At 43.9% G+C, this 21719-nt stretch overlaps 2 protein-coding genes across 2 annotated transcripts in view; one reads left to right on the top strand and one right to left on the bottom strand.

Annotated features, from left to right (window-relative positions):
* Positions 1–17404, top strand: part of LOC119659501 — a 56401-nt gene extending 38997 nt beyond the window's left edge. The window contains exons 3-4 of the mRNA XM_038067627.1: positions 13599–13736; positions 16542–17404. Coding sequence (XP_037923555.1) covers positions 13599–13736; positions 16542–16819 — 416 coding nt within the window. The 3' untranslated portion in view covers positions 16820–17404. The remainder of the gene's footprint in view (positions 1–13598; positions 13737–16541) is intronic.
* The window catches only part of LOC119659500 (protein NASP homolog), a 129188-nt gene that overhangs the window by 102818 nt on the left and 4651 nt on the right, over positions 1–21719 (bottom strand). The window lies entirely within an intron of this gene.

The raw sequence follows: 21719 nt of genomic DNA, 5'->3' as shown, positions 1-21719 counted from the left end.
TCATGCATAGGTCAAAACTTCAAAAGAATTTGACTGAGTAGTCCTAGTTCTAGGACATTGCGTACAACACTGGAAGAAAAGTGCAAGCTTCTCGAAAAGTCGTAAAGGAAGCTGAAACATATTTCCAGGGGCCGACAACGACTGTGCGTGGGTATGGTTTACGTGCTTTGACTACTTTGTTCAGTTTATGCCGTAATTTTATAAACTGTTAAAGACTGCTCGCCGTCTTAGTAGATTAACACTGCACCCTTTTGCACTCTGGGATCAAGTCAACATTTTAGATCTCCGTTATCAACACACCCCCTCTAATCTCTTGTGCCTCTTCCTACTTCATGCTACAGTCCTCCATTCGCGTTCTCGCAGATGCGGCGATGGGTGAATCAATCTAACTTCCGATGTACCTGATTAGCCAGCGTAATGTCTTCTTTCCATACTACCCTAAATAGTGGTCATAACTCTATAAATATGAGGCAAACATTTAGTTTACACGAGTAGAGCCGTTCGATGCTTTCCTTAATTTACAGGGAGTATCTTGTTAACTTTCCTAATAACTATCAAAGTGTTTTTACTCAAATAAGAGATAACAGTGAATGAATGATTTAATATTTTCCTCTTAACTTCTGCAGTATCCCTTGTTGGAGAATATCCAATTTCGGAGATTTTTGGTTCATTAAATCTACCTTTATGAGTTATTAAAAGTTTCCCCCTATCTCCTTAATAACCGAATGTGTGATGACTTGCTCAAACAAACTCCCAATTTTTTACATCCCAGATAGACAAAATTTGGGGGAACTACTTGGTTATTCCTGCTAATTCGCATGCAAACCATTCAGAAGATCACATTATGTATTCCAAAAAATCTGTAGGCAGAAGAGTTTCAGGTGCTGTATCACTTCAAATCCTTTTGAGACATTTCCATAAATTAAGTCAATTGCACTCGAGCCATCACTGCAATGCAAATGGGAGGTTTGCATAGATTTTCCCTCGAAAATTGGATGAAATTATGAAACATTCGCAGGACCCTTAGATACATGAAGAACTCACATTTGATTCATAATCAACTACCATACGAAGTAGGTCATTCATTACAGGATTTGCACTGATATAATTTGCAGGGATAATGAGGTCTCATATTTTTGATGTGGTTTTCGACTAAGGATGTGTTGATGTACTGCGCTGGTTGCGTTTTGCTCATGTAACTTGGTGTTCTAAATGTTGGAGGATTTGCCTCAATTTTCGTTTTTCCGCATAAAAAAACCAAACTTTATTTGTCATTTGCCTCTCAAGTACGGAATGTACCTCTCCATTAAATTCTACCTTTCCAGGAGTTATTGGTTCGAGATTAATTAAGTTATTTCCAAGGGAAAAAGTTTTCCTATATGCGCGTTGCCCTTTAGCCGAGTAGGTTGTATTGATTCCTGTGAAGAGCATGAACGAGGACTCCAAAAGTACTCTTGAAAATAAGTTACTCTTGAAAACGTTTCGAACAAGTCATTACACATGTTTAGAACCATCAAGTCTACAACTTTTCTAGCTAAACGGTAAAAGGACATAAAAATTTCAATTTAAAATCTCCCGTAAATAATTGGATCCTTGTTCAAGGATATTTTTTATAAGTCGCCTATTACATTAAATTATGGCGGCGATAATGTTCAACGCAGCTATAAAAGCTTTAGCCAGAGAATTTAATAAGAAAAAGGATCTACGTCCGTAGATTCGAATGCAGGATTAAATGCTAAACTTAATGAAGACAATTCGCAAGCTAGTCACGAACTGGTTGCAAAATAACAGACAATCCCTCCCTTGTTTCTATAATGGAGAATTTTCCCAACTCGGCAGAGCATGAGGCGAATAGATGGAAGGGTATTTCCATGTTGCTAAACAACGCGATTTCATTTGAAACAAGGTTGATTGATGCCTGGATTATCAAATAGTTTATATTTAGATTGAAATGGAACTTGTAATGGAGGGTCGATGAAAAGATGCTTTGAATTATTTGCAATGATAGTTAGAATTTATCGGTATCTGAAAATAGAAAATGCTTTGAATATTTATGTGGTGATATTATTACAGTGGAATTAATCCACAGTAAACTATGCAAGGGGACATATTTATAGTTCGAAGCTATAACAGGAGTAACTGACCACACTGACCAAGTTCATGATATTGAAATGAGTTAGCGTGGGATATTTCCGTTGTGAGAATAGGATTTTAATTGTACTATCAATATTTGAAGGTTTTATCGGGGAATATTCAGAATGGGTAGGGTAGGTATCAATGGCCGTTCCGTGGAGCTCAATAAGCGCTCTGTTGCGCCGTTTTCATGTTCACAAACTCCTAAGACAATGACTGCTATGCGAAGAGTAAGGGGACCAGAATCGAGCTGAATCAGATCTTTAGAGTCAGCCCATAGCATTTACCAAGGATAGCAGCCCCGCACCCTGCAATTCAAGATCTTTTCAGATTCGTAAAAAAATTGGTTACCTACAGTCCGCAACCTGGGGCTACCTAGAGCTGGGCAATCGAAAAGGAAGGTTTCCCCCTTCTCTCCGCAACTTCGGCACCATAACTTATCGCGAATGGTTTAAACCACCATAATCCTGTACACATTTACACATGCCTAACCCGAAAGCCAAATACTCTTCAAATTTTGGTTGATGTGAAGTCAGCTATTGCTAAGTAGTGGGTGTAGATTCCACCATAAGCCGGCGAGACGCTGATGGAGCGGACCGAGGAACTAACAAGAGGAAAGCCCCCTCGCCAGTGCGTCAACCAGTTCATTTCCTTTTATATAGTTCATTGCCCTCTATGAGAACCCACCTTGGAGGATGTTACCACTGAGTACAAAGCCTCAACGGCCACTTGGAGCTCGGGTCATGCATCGCTAGTACTTGCGTCTGGAATACACTGGAAAATACTGTACCGCACATTACGCTAGAGAGTATTTAATGTGGGATGTCTAGGAGTATATTGAGAGAATCGGGCGGACAGGACTGCAGAGCCCCAGTAGCACATGCATACATGGTTCTTAGAATCCTATGAAGCTTGCTTCTATTGTACTTCTTCATCAAAGCCTGGCACTACACAACAGAGCCGTACATTAGGGTTGGACGAACTTGGTTACGTACATCCAGAGAACCATCCTCGGGCCAAGTCCCTTTTTCTTTACAAAAGTCCTCTTGCAGGTGTAGAAGGTTCTACAGGCTTTCCTAACCCTCAGTTCTGTGGTCAGTATTCAATTTATCTTACAATTCGGGATCACATCCAGAGCGCTGTCACCCGAACGGCACATTACAAAACTCTTTACGATAAACTGGACACTCGGGATGCCGAGAGGGATCTGTATCCACTTGGCAAAAACCGAAACGAACGCACACAGGATATCGATCAATTCTGTTGCGTTAATGACGATACTTACCGATCGTCGAGCCACGACGGATAGATAGTGAGAATATTTCGAGCAGATTTCAACGGAATAATTTGCTCATCTTCCACTTCCACAACCATTGCCGAGCAGTTTCACCTGTCAGCGCAATTGGTGCTCAGAGGTGGCGGCGAGCAAGATGGGGCGGCAACCCTATCGGCCAAACCAAAACCAAGTGGTCGAGGAGAACCTCCATAGTGGTGGCACCGAGAGACGCTGTAATTACTTTAGTTTGCCGGCCGTCATTCAGTAGGCGAATGCTCCAAAGACCTAATTAGGGCGATCAGACCCGAGTCTGCACGGGGACTCATCTGAAGTGGCAAATTGGTTACGAAACCTTACCAGGGGTATACTGGTACCATGGGAACCGGGAAAGCCCCTGGACTCACATACTTCGGGTGAACTCCTGTTGTATGTGAGGACAGCTCGATTATTTGTGGTTGGCCCCCCTAGTGGGAGTTTCATGGTGGTTGTGGTTGTGCTCAAGCGAGAAGAGACCTTCGGGCCTCGACGTGGTGTTGCGTATCAACACGGGTGCCGTACTCCATAGTTCGGTAGAGATTTAGGTAATTCTTGCATCCACCAGTATGAATGCTAAGCCATGCACTTGGTATAGACTGGTACCGTTGTTGCTTGTCTCAGCGGGGCTCTGATTGTGGTCACAAAATCAATCCGTGTCTGAAGAGGACCGTAGGATTAAGTCTCACGACAGGTGCCTACGTAAAACACTATGGGCTTCACTTGTCAGCGCAACTGCCCCACGTACTCGAGGAGGGCGATCAGACCCGAGTCTGCAAGGGACTCATCTGAAGTGGTTATGCCACGAAGCCTCACCGAAGGTTATCTGGTACCATGGGAACCGGGATGGCCCTCTGAGAGCATATGCTCCAGGAGAATTCCTGGAGGATGTGCTCCCGGCCCGGTTATTTGCGGTTGGCCCCCTAGTGGGAGTTTCGTGGTGATTGTGGTTATGCCTACATCGCGGGCAGAGCTCCTCGGAGCTCGAGCGTGGAGTTGCGCTGTACAACTCGGGTGCGATACTCCTTAGTTGCGGCAGAGGAGGATAGACAGATAGATAGATAGATAGATAGGCCTCGCATCCACTGGTATGAATGCTGAACCCGCACTCAGTATAAACCAGGACCGCTGTGCTTGCATGGCGGGGCTCTGATTGTGGTCCCAAAATCAATCCGTGTCCGAAGAGGACCGTGGGATTATGCCTTCACGGCAGGTACTCACGTTAAACCCCCAGGACTTTCATGTCAGCGCAACTGAAGTCGCGGAGGCAATAAAACGAATGAAATCGAGGAAAGCAACAGGGCCTGACGACATCGCATCTGAGCTCCGGAAAGCGAAGAGCTGGAACCCAACACTGTGGCTCAGTGGATTCTTTAATCAGGTTATTCATCATCATCATCAACGGCGCAACAACCGGTATCCGCTCTAGGCTTGCATTAAGAAGGAACTCCAGACGGTCTTACGCCGAGGTCCACCAATTCGATATCCCTAAATAAACTGGGTTATTCAGGAAAATAGAAAACCATCTGGCTGACAAGAAAGTAGCACTGTTCTAATATGGAAAAAGAAAGGTAGTCCAGTAGAATGTTCAAATTACCGATTCCGGATCCGGATCCGGATCCGGTTAATTTCCCATACCATAACGACTTTTGAACGCAGTGTTGACAACCATATTCGCGAAATCATTGAAGCCAGATTTGTCAAAAACTGCGGAAGTACTGACGCAATACACGCTGCACGGTTACTTATGGAGAAAAACCGTGAGAAGCATCGCCCTCTTTACATTACATTTCTGAATCTGGAGAAAGCGTTTGACCGTGTGCAGCACGACACCCAACATCCAGCCCCCTGTACACTGCTTTATGCAGCGTGATATAGCGTCTAATAGAAAAAAATAATCTCGAACAACTTGTCCAAAAATGGAATGATCACCTCATACAACACCGTCTCGGATTGAACCCCATACAATCACTGTCAGCGGCAATGACCTGTCCAGAACTGAGTGATTTAAATATTTCGGCTCAATGCTATCAGCCAGTGGAGAACTGCGTTATGAAATTGCCTCACGCATTAATGCTACCTAGATGAAATGGCGTTCCACAACTGGTATTCTTTGTGATCGAACTATCAACGAACGTCTCAAATCTAAAATTTACCGAAATGTCGTCCGTGCTGTCGCTCTCTATGATTCTGAGTATTGCCCGACTATAAAAGACAACGAATGGCGTCTTGCGGTAATGGAGACAAAGATGTTGCGTTGGACTAGTGGCGTGACACATTTTGATCACTTCTCAAATGGGGATATTTGCGATCGATATGGGATTGCACCGATTGTGGAGAAATTGCGAGAGGCATCTTCGATGGTATGGTCACGTAATTCGCGCAAACGAAAATTCACTTGGCAAGATTGGTCTGAACATCCAAGTCAATGGTAAACGACAAAAAGGCAGCCCTGCCCTGGACGAAACCGAAGCCGGCCTCCTTTAAGGGTTTGGTGCTAATGTTGTAAGATACTGCCTCTACATCCAGGAAGGTTGCTAAGGTGTATTGTCTGTAACTCGTTACCGCGTGAAGAGCAGTTGCTGTGGATTTGCTTTTGAGGTAGGTGTGCTTTAATTGAATGTGCAGGATGCGCTCTGGAATCTTCAAAAGGAAAGGGATGAGGCCAATTTGCAAAGTCCTTCGTGGACTCATGCTCGCCTCCTCGCCTCCGATATGACAACCAAACATGGGCGTTTCGAGGAATGCTGTACATATCTGAACAAAATATAACTCCGGTAAATCTCTAGAAGCCACAGCGCAACAATTTCTTGCTATTCCTGGAGAATGGCTGGCACTATGTTGTTTGAATGCAAAGATTGATATGCAAGAAGACTGTTTATAACCCTTCTCAGTAATTATCGATTCGATAATCTCACATGACTGGAGATGCATACCCTCCCAACATGGTTTCGACTCATAGTCCTCTTCGCTGGCGGAAAACTGCCTATGGGCTAGCAACTTCAGAGTTCCACCAGATTGCGTCCAGGAGCCTTCCAACTTTTTTAAAAAAGGATGGTCTCCCACATTCCCTACCCAAAATCTTACTGAGTCTCAGAAACTCGTACGTGCTGGTATAGAATTCATCGTAAATTTGAAGAATACACACCTTTCCGATTGATCACCATTCGGACCAGCCCAATGGAGTCTCTTTGTAGTCGTATTATGGTCATGGCCTGATTCACCAACAATTTCACAATGTGCCACTTATCTTCAGCGTAGGACCTTTCCTTCAAAGGCATTCTTTATTTTTGTTGCTGTTTGAGCTAGGGTTTGCGCTTCGCTGGCATAACATAGCAGAGCTCTGATGGGCCGCTTTAATATGAATATGGTGGTCCTCATAATCAAAATTCCACAGCGGTGCCGATTTATAGTGAGTGCAACCTTATCATTGTACCAGTGGATGCGAGGCCTATTTAACACGTCTACTACAATTAAAGGGTGTAAAACGGAGTTGTAAAGCGCAGCTCCACGCATTGAACCCACAATTCTGCCCGTAATATGGACATAACCACAACCACCATGAAACTTTCAATTCTCCAGTAATTCTCCTGTAGCATTTGCGTCCTTTAGTAGGGATGAAAGTGGATTTTCAACATTATATCCATCAATAATATCCTGTCTAGGGTATATCCTTTTACTTGTTTGAATTATAACCTTCAGTCAGTTTCATTTTCACTTATTCTAAAGCCGAGTTCCTTTGTTGCCATATCAAGACCTACCGGTATCTCTTATGCATCTGGTTAGATTTTGTTAAACTGAAATCATAGAGGCCAAGCCATGTCCCTTTGTTAGCACTGTTTGAGTGCCAAATGGGTCAATTTGTAGCACGCCTGTACATAGGTACGAGTATGACGGTAACCTCAGTGAACTGCGTACTGCAAATTCCAAACTTCAATCTCCACGATTCCGAAATTTGGTTTAAAACAGTGGAGGTAAGTTTTGTCACCCATAAGATAACCGATCTACTACTGTAATATATAAAAGTCTTTTCTGTTTGAGAAGTGAGGGAGTCCTGAATCCGCATCCAATTTGATGACGAACCAGATCAATTGAGAGGAAATTTTCCTTCACTCTTGTCATCCACGGACCCCTGGTAATCATCGCATTACTGCCATTGTAACATATCACATAAACCAGTGTCGATGACAGAAAACTCATACGACTGCTTACGCGAACAGTTCCAGTCAGAAAGAGAACACGAGAAAACTTATGGAGAACGCTTCCAAGCCTATGGATGAGACCACTGCCTACCATCTGCTCTTTAGCCGATTATGGCGACGCTAGACAACTAACCACTACAAACTGCGCAGCCCTCCAACAGATCCCCATTTGCCGAACAGTAGACGGGCCTACACGCGGTCAAATTGGAGTTCTAAATCGTGAATTCTGCCGGACGTTAACGCCAGCGCTCTCATTCCCTCGTCCGCAGGATATATGTTGGTATCACTTGAAAATTAATACCGAGGCCACTATATCCACAAAACCATGTAATTTGATTTTGGCAAACGCCTTTCATTCTCTGCATGTATTTCTCCTATTCACTCCCTTTGTAGAGTATAGGCCATCCACACATCCACAGATTTATCCGCACTTCAAATTCCAAGGAGCATGTAAAAAAACCTTTGCAGCTTTTGGCAGCCAACGGGGTACCAATTACCACATACGGAATCGTCAACCTCGGCCTTCGACTAGATTTCTCTTGGAGAACCCGTTTCGAAATCCATTCTCAGACCAAATTTCTTAGCATACTGTGGACTTCTCCCAGATCTTCCAGATCAGATTCAACAACTCAGCTTACCTCCCAAGGAAAGGTGTGAGGATATGCAATATCGGCTATCAGGACAAGTAGACGGGGAACCCCGAATCATAACATCCTATTGGAGTTTTCGGAAATAATGTGTCGTGTCACCAACATAAGGCCCACCAATTGCTTTAGAACCCGACAATCCATGGTCCCGTGCGGAGATTATCGCGTGTCGATAAGTACCCAGTTCGGCACATCCGTATTTCGCCCATTTCGTTCTACGGAAAAATTTCTTTTCAACATTAAACTTGCTAAGGCATTTAACCAGATTCCGGTAGCTGAAGAAGACTTGCCGAAAACTTCCATCACAACTCCGTTTATCACATTTGGCCAACGGAATGGAGCACAGACGTTTCAGCTGTTCAGCAAGAAGTCAGTTTCTCGACCCAATTTTAGCTATCTTCTACAATAACTTCGCGATTGGAGCAGTTCTCCAATAGTGGATCAACTATAGCTGGGAGCCGTTGAGTTTTTTCTCGATCTGACAAAAAATAAATACTGACCTTATGGCAATGAGCGACCAGCTATATATCTGGCGATAAACACTTTCGTCATATGGTTAAAGCAAGGGAGTTAACCATCTTTATGGATCACAAACCAGTGACCTTCGCCTTCACCTTCGAATGCTCACTACGTCAATTTCGTCATTTAGATTATAGTGGACAGTTTACTACCAACATCCCAGACGGATGAATTAAAATCAATTAATGATTCCGCGAAGCTTGCAGCATCCAAATCTGTTGCATAACCATGGCACCTTTTCTCACTTTAGCCGTAGCTAACAACACTCCGAGACGAAGAAGTCATCACATTTGCCAGAACGTTCCTTGACGTATGGACTTCAAATTCGACATATCAGTTCAAATAACCTTACATCAGTAAAGGCACTTTGAATCGAGATTGTTTCACGAACTCTGCAACTTGACTGTCAAAACTATAGCATACTACTATGTAGCTGATGGTATAGTTGACCATTTTCAGCGTTATCTTGCCTGGAAATGCGCAGCAATTGTGAAGTGCAACCTTCTTTTAGAAAACAAAAGACTGATAGCACTGAAAGAGCTACTGGACCGTATTTCCTTCTACAGGCGGGCATGGATAGCAGTAGAAGACGCACAAAAAACAATAATTCTCGGTGAGAGCATCATAAACGCTAAACGGACCGCAAATAGTCGAGATAGACCGGTAGATCGCCTGTAAGATCAAACCCAAGATAGTGTTTTCCACATGCAAAATGAAGATTGGTAAAATTCTCGTTAAGTTAGGTCCGAAGACAAACAGCAAGAGTGGGTTCTACAGCCGGTCAAGGGAGCTTTGGCCTTTTAGCCTAGCACCTATGTGCCCTTCGTAGATAGACATCTAGATGGTCTCACAAAAAGAAACTGAAGTGAAAGGTTCATTAAGTGTGAAGCGCAACCAATAAAAGTTATCTCTGGGAATTCTCGAAGCCAAAAACGCTTTATGGAGAAGTCGCTGAAAAATACGCGGGAAAGCTTTTTACGAACGGGAAAATCAGAATTTGTTCAGTACTATGTAGGATACGAGTACGAGTCGCGCGGAGAATATTACAATCGGTTAGACTATAAGCACATCTATGTACATCTCGCTGGGACCACATACCGCAAATATGGGCAGGCCCTAAAGCAAAAACTTGCAAGAAAAAGGAAAGTTGCACTCTCTATGGGGATAATGCGGAGCTCAGGGAGGTGACCAGCGTTCAGAGTGAAACTGGAACGGAACTGGATGCTGGTAATATGATATGTCTTACAAATCAACAAACAACGCAGTCCATCCGCTCACGAGTTGTTAGCGTAACGTAGTTCACTAAGGAGATAAAATCTGACCTAGTGCTAATCAGCGAACAGTACCAGAGCGAGGAACCAGCTTCCTCTCCTCTCGATTTATCAGGTACCGCTGCTATCTAAGTTGTGGACGGCAATCAGCTTTAGGCCTAAGACCTAGACCCAGCATCTATCTAACACTGAGCGAAATGAAGGCGGACTTCCTAGGCAGGCTCAATGCTTTGAAAGATGCTGTCTTAGGCAAGGTGGAATGGGTGCAGTTAGGAGAGCGTTTAATTCCAGGCGAATTGAATAGAGCATGCCTCATCATCGGATCTACACCAACTCTGTGCCGCTCAGGCTAACATTAGCTTTGCACGATTGGTGCTCTCGTAAATGAAGTAAGATGGTGGGACTATGGGGAGTCCTCCTTTCCCTCTTGCGGCAATGTGCTTTGGTACTCTACCAAATCAAGTAGTAGCAGTTACGAATCAGGTGTCGGGTTGTTACTGTCAGCTGTCGCAAGAAGCGTCCTCGTGTACTAGGAGGCGATTTTTGACAGGATTTTGACTGCAAAATTCTGATCCAGGTTAAAATGCGTCATAATTGTACAGTGCTGTGCACCAACGGAGATTAACGATATAGTGAAGAAGGTTTCCTTCTTCCAGCAAATACTCGCAGTTCAGGAGAGGCTTCCTAAAGATGACATTGTGATCTTGATGCGTGGTCTGAATGCCAAGATGGACTCTGTGACAACACCTTGCTCGGACATGTGATGGAGACACGATCTTGGGAGGATTGTGGATTTCTGCCTTGTCATCGATAGCACATTGTTCAAGGACAGACCTTGTTAAAACGTCGTACGTGCAGTCAGATTGATTACTTGGTAATCATCAGTAGAATTAGGAGTTGTCTCCTGAATGTGCGTATCAGAAGAGTCGTTAACGTTGACCTCGAAAAGGATCACCATCTAATGGTCGCTTACCTGCGCTTGCGTATTGCGTTCAACACTTCTCTCAGGGTTGGAGAGATGCGACTCCAAACGTCGACCGCTTATATAATCCAGCTGCCACTCGATAGTGGAAGAACTATGTTGCTGATCGAATGATATATACCCTGAGTAACCCGCCTGAGAATATCAATGAGCATTGGGCCGGTCAAAAATTGTCTTTTCTCGGGTGCTACGCATTTTGATAACCTCGCCTCGAAGGGTCACAAACTGACTGCTGAATTATGGAAGTGGGAAGTTCAACATTGTTTGTGCCGTGACAAAATTAAATTGGCTATTGCAATGGTCAGTGTAGCAGAAGTTTCTCCAGATAACAACGATTTCAGAAAAGGATATACCGCATTACAAAAGAACTTGCTTTCGTCGCAAATCTTTCGGTGGTCCTCTGAAGCACGTTGACGGTCGACTGCTCAACTACTATGACGAACAGTTGAAGAGATGGAACGAATACTTCACCTCGGTTCTTAACCATATCACCTACGGTGAAGTTCCTCCTCTTGTGGATGATACGGCTAGTCACCGTAAAATGCGGATACGGACTGATCCCCAAACAGATGAGAAATCATCTCAGCCATCAATGCACCAATGCATCAATGTCTCTCCACAGATTTATTCATAACGGCACCTACAGGTTCTGCAGATCTGTTGCTTCCACTTATATGTAAATCTTGGAAATTCGAGACTCTTCCGCAGAGAGTGGAAGAAGGGAATTATCGTTAAAACTCCAAATGATACCCGTTCTGAGTGTGACCATTGGCGGGATATCGGCGTTCACCCGGCTGTCGGAAAAATAATAGTTAAAGTAATTCTGGAACGCATGAAGGAACACTTCGATAGTTTAATCGACAGAAAACAGGCTAATTTCTGCTTTGGATCCTGTGGCATTACCCACAGCAACACTCTATGGATCATTTTGGAACTGAGCCCATAGTTTGCATCTCCGCTTCATCGATTTCGGAAAGGCTTTAGACAGTTTCTACAGTAAGTGTATCTAGCGTGAGCTACGCAGAATGGGCATTCCGGGAAAACTAATAGCTATTATTAGAGCGATATATGAAGGCACACAATGACACGTGCTGGACCAAAATAAAATCTCAGAGGAATTTGAGATCCAAAGCGGAAATGATATTATTTATTCTTGTTGTCGATGACGCTCGGATGTCAATGGAATAGGGCTACACTGTCAACATCTATTTATATTCTCTCATCGAGTCATGGACCTTGGTCAAATGACTCTGGATTTTGAAAGAGAGGCAAGTATAGTTGGACCCAAGATAACCACCAACGAAACCAAGGTTCTCAGTCTGATGGGTGATCGCACTGTCTCTGTCTGCATTAATGGGCAGAGCAACAAAGTCGTTGATCGATTTACATATCTAGGAAGTGTGACATTTGCCTACAGTGGCATTAAACTGCTTGTCGCTCAACATCGAGATCCGCCTTCGTTGTCTTATCTAAAAATTGGAAATGCATTTATACCAACACCAGATTCAGATTGAGACTAGTGTTCTTTCTGTGGTGCTTTATGGGAGTAACATATGAAAACTGACCCTCACTGTCACTCAAAACCTCCAAGCCGTCGTTAACACCTGTCTGCGACGTATTTGGAACAAAAAACTTGGTCAGGCGAGGCGATGTGATCAGAAGGCAGAAGTGGCAGTGGATAGGTCACACATTAAAAAGGGCGACAATTCCATTGCTGACCACGCCTTGTAGTGAACCCCACACTCCCAAGATAGCCAAAAAGTGGGACGTCCCAAGAGCACTTGGTGCAGGAGGAGGAGTGTACGGTTATCGGGAAGTCCTGAAAGAAATTGAAACGCATTTCAGCGAACCGTGTATGATGTTGCGTAGGAATGGTTGACGCGTTATGCCCGACTAGGGGGTAAATAATTATGTGAGCTTCTTCAGCCCGGATTTCATCATCAATGAAAAGCAAAGCCAATAAGCTACTTAAGAAAAATTAAGCATGCCTACAGCACGCTTTTATACTCACGTCTTTCTTTGCACATTTCAAGTTTTCCTATATTATATTCTTAGATTATATAATGGAATCTATAATGAAAACTGTTCCCTTACTAGCAATCTGAAGAAAACTTAATTGGGTAAACAATAAATGAGTACATTGACTAGAAGCTTTGCTATGCAAATTTCTGTGAAGAAATGAGCACACATCAGAGAAGCAAATGGAAATATTGGCTCTCAAAGGAAGTGACACTAATATCTACCTCATCCCATTGGTAAAATGAATATTCATGCTCATCATTCAACTGACATCAGTGCTTGCAACAAACAAAGCTACATTGATTTGGATTCATCAAAACGTGCCCTACAAGTTATGTTACAAATACAGAAGCTTGAAACATGAGGCATTTAAAAGCGTTTCCATGCCACCGTATTCAACCATATTTCCAATCAATACTTTATGAATTCATTTCCATTGAATTTGAATTTAATTCGAGGCACTCTCGAAATATGCTGTACTAATTCAATTTTCCATTTATTATTTCTTCCACTCAGGAATGCAAAATCTGTCGATATCATGCTCGCTCGTTTGCTTGATAATTCTGGGGAGTGCAGCTCTTGTTGGCGCATTTGGAGTATGCCAACGTCAAATCAGTGCAATACTTGTTACTGGAGTGATGTACTTATTGGCAGGTAAGTGCTTGATGGAATTATGATTTACTTGGAATTGGGTTGGGTTAGGCCGACGCATATATCTGAATTAAGAGGAAGAGAGAATAAAATCAAATAAATATCCACTAAAGTGTAATCCAATTGAAGTGGATACAATTCCGTCTTTTAAATTGCTACTTCAACACACTCTATGTTTAATTATTGAGTAAGCAAAAAGATACATATTGGAAATAAACATGAGGAGTATCCTATTTACTTTTTTGGAAACTGGAAACAGCTGGAAACTAGCAAAAGAGATGTGCTCAGAAGCTAGGCTAAGATTGGCAGTGGGAACTTTTAAACCACTTAAATCTCCCGGAGTAGATGGCATTTTCCCAGCACTTATCCAGAGAGGCCTAGGAATTATCTTAGAGTCTCTTTTGGGGGTGGTAAGGGGGAGCATAGCACTAGGTTACATACCAAGGGCATGGAGACGGGCAAAAGTGGTCTTTATTCCGAAAGCGGGTAAAAAGGATCCTTTTCACCCTAAATCTTTCAGACCAATCTGCCTAACATCGTTCGTACTCAAAACGATGGAGAAGGTCATAGACAACTATATTAGAACTAACGTTCTAAAGCGTAATCCCCTACATCACTGTCAACACGCTTATCGGGCAGGACGGTCAACTGAAACTGCTCTGTATCAGCTGACAGAGGTACTATGGGACGCCATAGAAACAAAAGAAATTGCACTGTGTGCGTTTTTGGATATCGAAGAAGCATTCGGCAACACATCGCACACAGAGATACAAGATGCTCTGAGCCGCAAAGGAGTGGGAAACACCCTGGCATACTAGATGGGCAAAATGCTAGAAAGCAGGCAAATAGAGGTACCGACAGGTACAAATTCTATTACAATGAACACCACTCAAGGCTGTCCACAGGGTGGGGTACTATCGCCGCTGATGTGGAGTATGGTAGTGGATGAACTCCTGGACGTGTTAACTAATACTGGAATACAAGTCCAGGGCTACGCGGACGACATTGTTTTAATCTGTAGGGGCAAATATGAAGATATCCTATGTGATAGAATCCAAACTGGATTAAGGGTTACTAGTGCCTGGCGCAGGAAGGTGGGACTGCGGATCAACCGAACAAAAACCACCATAGTACCATTCACTAGGAGGCGTAAGTAGGATCACCTGAAAGCCATAACATTACATGATATGGAGGTGAGACGAGAAACAGAGGTCAAATATTTGGGAATTACACTAGACCAAAAATTATTCTGGAAGACACATGTCGGAAAGCCACGAGGGCTCTGATGACTTACAGATCCATAGCAGGAAAAAAATAGGGTTGCAGCCCGAAGATACTACTTTGGATATATACTGCAATAGTAAGACCAATGGTATGGAGCGGTGATCTGGGCAGAAAGAACCGAACTCAGCATACAAGCCAGGGAATTACATAAGCTCCAAAGGCTGGCTTACGTGTGTATCAGTGGGGCAATGAGGACATGCCCAACGGCATCCCTGGAGGTCCTTCTGGGATTAACCCCTCTCCATCTGCACATACAGATGCAGGCAATATTCAGGATGGCATGAGTGAGGCGGGGAGCTGCCTAAATCGAAGGAAAATAGATATCCTTTCTAGGCGGTATCCCGAATTGCTGATACCAAGGGATAACATGACAACGAGGTTTCACTTCGATAAGAAGTTTGAAACACGTTGGAGTAACAAGACAAACTAGGAGAGCGTGGCTGCGACATACGGCTTAAACCAGCAAATGATTACTTGGTACACTGACGGATCCCTCACAGCAGAGGGAGCGGGTGCCGGTGTCATTGGTCCAAGGAAAATGTACTTTAAGCCAATGGGCAGGTACACTAGCATATTCCAGGCGGAAATATACGCCATAGACAAATGTGCCTCCTTTAATCTGCAAAGGAACTATAGGGGGCAGACCATAGCTATTCTCACCAATAGCCAAGCAGCGATCAAGGCACTTAGATCCAACCAGGTGAACTCTAAACTGGTATGGGAATGCCTTGAGAGACTGAATACACTTGGCTCGTCCAACAAGGTCTAGATACTTTGGGTTCCAGGCCATGCTGGGTTGGAAGGCAACAAGGCAGCGGACGAACTAGTTAAGAAAGGAGCAGGGACGCCTTTACACGGGCCAGAACCCTTCTGTGGAATCGGAAACGGTTTAATGACTATGAATCTAAGAAATGAAGAGGAACGGTTGAGGGAACTATACTGAGAAGTCAAGGGTGCTTATTGGGGGATACGAACCCATACGCAAAAAGGACTGCTTAAACCTCACCAAAAAGAACCTCCGAATCATAGTGGGAATTCTCATTGGTCATTGTCAGCTGAACTATCACCTAGGGAAGCTAGGGATATCTACAAACACTGCCTACAGGTTTTGTGAGGAAGATGACGAAACCTGCTTCAGTTTAATGAATATTACGTCAAAAAATATCGGAGACCTATCTGAGTGTAATTATGCGGTGTTTCCAGCGATTAATTATTTGAAATAATAAAAAACTTGTTTTCTCTTATTCGCTAGTGTTGATATTTTTATTTTTGCAAAAACCAATATTTCGGGAACCACTTGTTTCCTTCATCAGGACTTGTTAGCACTGATGAGAGGAACAAGTGGTTCCCGAAATATCGGAATTTGCAAAAATAAAAATATCAACACTAGCGAATAAGAAAAAACAAGTTGTTTATTATTTCAAATTGGAGACCTGCTCTTCAAAACAAATTGCTTTTTTACGACCCACTCGTAAAACTAACTTCACTACATAAAACACTTAATAAGTTTCATTTTAATTTCAGCCCTCTTCGCACTATTCACTCTTATGATAATCCATTTCAAACGTCAACAAGGTCGACCATTACTGGATAGCGATTTCGATGGGACTGTTGACGGACTAGTAGCAGTACGTGGCGCAGCAAAAGCAGCACAGAATCTCCTTGGCGCTCGGGTCTTCACAACATCATGGTCACTCGATCTAGGATGGGGTGGAGTAGTTTTATGTTCAATAACTTCAATTCTTTGGATCCTGCTGTCGAAAATCATGAGATATAACCCTTTTTCAGCCTTAATGATATAAGTAAAAAACTCCCAACATAGCTCCATCCGCAAGAAAAGATTGAAGACAACAGAAAATCTAAATCTGTTTGAAATGTGAACTACAGAAATACGTTACATACATTGTTGAGATTTGAGATATGGTTTTAAACGATATAATTTTTATAAAAACAAGAAAAAATTATACAAAAAATATCACGCTTACTATCATGTATTGTCTTAACGTTAGACCATCATTTAAGGACCTTATTCTGTTAACATCTCTTCGGAAATTATTCGTGTTTTTACTACAAACGCCAGTTGCCTTTTATTAACGAACACATATATTCATAAATCTAGTCCTTTCAAGTCAGTTTCAACGAATGCTCGTTTTAAATCCACCAAGAAATTATTTCCTAAAATTGCTTTTAAACGTAGTTTTGAAATGAACGTAAGATGGAAAGGGATATTTATCGGAATATGTTATTCGCAACGATTTAAGATGCAATGCTTTCATTGCCGTTATACTACTTTCAACGAACAAGAAAATGAAATTGAAAAAAAAATTGGTCTAATGCTGAATATTTTTTTGTGAACGCTTTTGCCTTAATAAAAATTCTATACAATACGAAATGTGTTTTTCTATCAAACATTAGCCGGTGGGACTGATATTATTGATTGAGCCGATAGAGGGCACTCATGTCCGGAATGTCCCTGTTCCATACATCAGTTGAGAAGGGCAAGACAAGTTGTTCCCGGTAGAGACGGAAGAATCGTTGAGGACTTTAGCATGTAGCTCGCTCGCTGGTAAAGAAAGTCGTCACGAACACATTATAAATACCGCGCTTTTGGAAAATGAAATTTATAAAGTTATTTGTTGAAGTTCGTTTTTGTAGATTGTTAAACTGGAGGGGTCTATAATATGTAGGCTCCTCATATTCACCATGAATTATAACAGTGGTATGCGAGGTGAATTTCTTGCTGGTCGTGAGAAGGATCACCTTCGAGACTATTCAACATCAATGACGGTCTACCACAAGGGAATACCCTAGCATGCGTCCCCTTTAACCTCACCCTGGAAAAAGTGGTCCACCACGCAGATGTTTATGCAAGAGGCACCATCCTCTTTGTTAATAAAAATACACTTTGCGTTTTTATTGGAACCAACGAGCCGACAGACTTCTTGGAGGCCTTAGCTGGTCGGCAGATGGGACTCAACAGGCATTGAATACAGCGGCCGAGTCGAATTCAACAAAGCAAACAGACCAGGTGATCCCGCCAATGAGGGTCACTGTGAGAATCTGACACTCCGCGGGCGCTTTATTTGCAGCGGACGTCGGCTCGTCGAAGGTCTTCAGCCTTGGCAAGGAGACCCACTTGGGCCCGCCTCGGATGTCGAGTTTGAACGAGTGTTCGCCTCATTCCAGAAATTCAAAAGGGTCCTCGTATGGTGGCTGCAGCGGCCTCCGAAGATCGTCCACCCTAATGAGGACCTGTGTACACATCTCAAGATCCCAGGGGATGTTGACCTTCGCTGTCGCATGTTACAACGGCGGAGTTGGTCACATCTTCGAAATCGCGTCTCTAAGCAGATGGGGCATTCCTGAGTCGCTTAACCCTGCTCTGATGTCCAGGACAGGGTCGGCGGGGAGACCCAGATGACCCCCGTACACCATCTCCGCGGGGCTGCCCGCGTATTCCTCTCGTTGGGCTGTGCGGACGCCGAAGATGACGAAAGGCAAGAACTGCGACCATTAAGGCGGCCTTTAGCGTCCGTTCAAGCATACCATTGGACTGTGGATGGTATGTAGTAATTCTATGCCAAGGAGCCTTCCTAACTTCGCGAGAAAAGTAGATTCGAATTGCATTCCCTGGTCCGTGATAATCATGGCTGGAACAGCAAAGCGTGGAATCCACTCTCGACAGAGGGCTCGGCACATTATTGGGCCGTAATGCTACGCCTCAAGGCGACGTTGAAAAATGCACTGGAGATGTTCCAAGTGCTCAGGTTCCGAAGAGTAAACGACCAAAATATCATCCGATTAAATAAAAGTTCAAGTTTCACAAGACAGAGTGGATGGATCTCTAAAAAGTCTTCGCAGCGTTGCACAAGCCGAAAGTCATCCTGGTGGACTCAAAAAGTCAAAAAGGTGTGCAGATAGCCGTCTTTAGAATGTTTTCGAGAGCGACAGGGATTTGATGATACGCCTTGGTTAGATCCAAGGTCGTAAAAACACGGCAGTTCGTAAGCGATTGCGTAAAATCATGGATGAGTACCGCCTGAGCATTTATACGCCAATAACTACCACACAACTGCCATTCGCCGTTTGGTTTAGGGACCAAATGAAATGGAGAGGACCAACAGCTATTGGAGTGTCTGCAGATACCCTGTTCCATCCAGTCATCAAACTCTTTTTTTGCAACAGCAAGCTTCTGAGGTGAAAGTGAACAAACTTTTGAGAAGATTTAAGAGCCAATAGTGTTGATATGGTGCTGCTCATCGTGCTTAACTGGCTAAGAGAACCTGCTTTCCGTAGTAATGTTGCAATACTTTCTGAGGAGTGCACGAATGCGGTGGTCAGCAACGTCCTCGAAAATTATCGAAGGAATGCATCTTGGCAGCTAGAAATTTTCCCTGACGTATGTAACGAGGTTGCGGGCTCTATCAGAGCCTTGTTCTGCAGATTCACCAGCAGCCCATAGTGTAACAGGAAATCTGCGCCTAATATGGAGATGCTAATGTCCGCCAGAATCAAACGCTATGAAAACGTTCGGCGCAATTCGAGACACACGTCTACCTGCCTAAAGCCATAGTTGCGGATGGGAGAAGATTTCGTGGCCGCCAGCCGTAGAATTTGCGGAATTAGGATGTTTGGACCGGGTACAGGGAGAATCGACACCTCAGCACCTGTGTCGACCAGGAAGCAACTTTGGTTCAGAGAGTCATTTAGTCACCTGAGCTCCGTATTTACGATGGTACCAACAAATCGTCGAGACCGACGAGAGTCCCGTCGTTCGACTACTCGAACGCCCTTTTTGGGAAGCAGACCTCGACCGTGATCCAAGATCTACCTCCTAAACGTAAAAGTATCAACCGTCGCGACAAGCTTTGTAACCGCGTCGACCAGTCCGCTTCCGCATGCTACCGTGACTAGTCTTACTGGATGTGATAGGCTTAAGAACCGTGGTGAAGTGTTCTTTCCACCTCTCCAGTTGGTTGTTATCGTGGATGAGAAGTCGACCGTTCGTTAGACTATCGGCTATCGTTCTGCGGTATCTTTCGCTTCCCTAACCAGCGCAAAAGCAAATTCTTTCTTCCCATTACCGACCCTTACGCTGAACTTCGCGAGATTCTATTCGGTATCGGAATTCGAGGGCGTCTCCCATCGTTCACAGCGGTCAATAGACCGTTCAACCCCTTCTGTTTATCCATTCGCTTTCACAACTCCAAGGTCAGCCAGATCTTATGAAGCCCCTTCGGGACATAGCCGACGATCTGTGTAGCACTAAACAACATTTTTGATGGACGCCCAATGCTCATCGATATTCTCAGGTGGGATACTCAGTATATCTGCCACCCGATTAGCAAGATAGCTCTCGCATTGTCAAGCGGCACCTGGATCATACAAGCGGTCAATGTTGAACTTGGGGGATCGCAGCTCCTCAACCTTGCAAGAAAAGGCGGACGCAACACACAAGCGGACATAAGCGGCCATCAGACCTTCTCTTGTTACACGCATCCAGAAGAAGACTCCTAAATCTACTTCTCATCGCAAGCGGTCGATCTGATTGCTCGTACGCAGGCTCTGTGCTCGAGCAATGTGCCGCCAATAACGAGGCGGTGGAAGTTGCAGACGTTGGAAAGGAAGAGATCGAGAGTGCGGCCAAGGAGTTTTTGGTTTTATTGAAATTTAGGGCAGAGCAAGTGTTCATAAAGGAAGAAAGTAGAAGGGAAAAATGGGAGAGTTTGTTGGAAGGAATTGGGAGGCTAGAATGATTAGGCCAGTGAAGCAAGGGGAGGTTAAAATCTTCGCAAAGGAAGAAAGAGAGAGAAGAGAATCTGACAGTAAGGAGTTCAGACAAACTCTGAAACAACTTTTCATACAAGTGAGAAGGGCAAGCACATATACACAAGATACAATGAACGGGAGAAAGTTGGGCCGAGAGACACGAAGAAAAAGGCAGTCAAAAGGAAAGCCAGAGGAGGAGAAAACGACTTTGGCGGATAGTGTATCTGAACCGCACTGCTGGTGGACTTGCGAAATGCATCCCGGTCCTTATCAGAGCGGAAAGTGGTATATCCTTCCGGAAACTCAATATGGCGTCGTTCAGCCAGCTTTCGGAGATATAGATGGCATGACGTTGCTGAGTCAGCACAGATAAATTGAAGGCCTCCGCATGGTTCTTAAACCCCTAACATTCTGATAAAACAGACGGGCAGTAAACATGGATCCAGTTATATTGCTCGATGAGGCAGGCGGGTTGTCCTGAAATTTACCGATGAACTGGGGCGCTTGTCTGGCTTGATGAATACATCTCCAGGCCAGAAAGCAAGGTTGCCAAGGACGTCGAATTCGTGAGGATGGGTGACCTTGAAAAACATAATCACTCGGTCAGTGTTGTTGTCGTTTGTCAGTTTAACGAAGGACAGAGAAGAAAGTAAACCAACTTTGCTCTTTATGTGCTCCATGTGCTACATCGTCCGTAGAAGTTGCAAACCCTAGCCTAGAGGTAAAGAGCTGTTTCGGTGGGGACGCCACCTTTAGCCCGGGGCCACTGGTATGGGTTAATGAAGTGCCAGGGTATATAGCACCGCCGGGAAGTGGAGCTTCGTTGGCGACAGGAAAAAAATGGAGCGAATGTGTTGATTCATGGTCTGCTGAGAAAGCTGAGGATATTGTCCTGTTGAAGGCGCGATGGAGCGAAACAAGATCGGGGGCTCG

This window comes from Hermetia illucens, chromosome 6, assembly GCF_905115235.1.
Source record: "Hermetia illucens chromosome 6, iHerIll2.2.curated.20191125, whole genome shotgun sequence".
NCBI classification, from domain to species: domain Eukaryota; kingdom Metazoa; phylum Arthropoda; class Insecta; order Diptera; family Stratiomyidae; genus Hermetia; species Hermetia illucens.
Note: the sequence above shows the minus strand (reverse complement) of the source record. Positions and strands in the feature narration are given on the sequence as shown.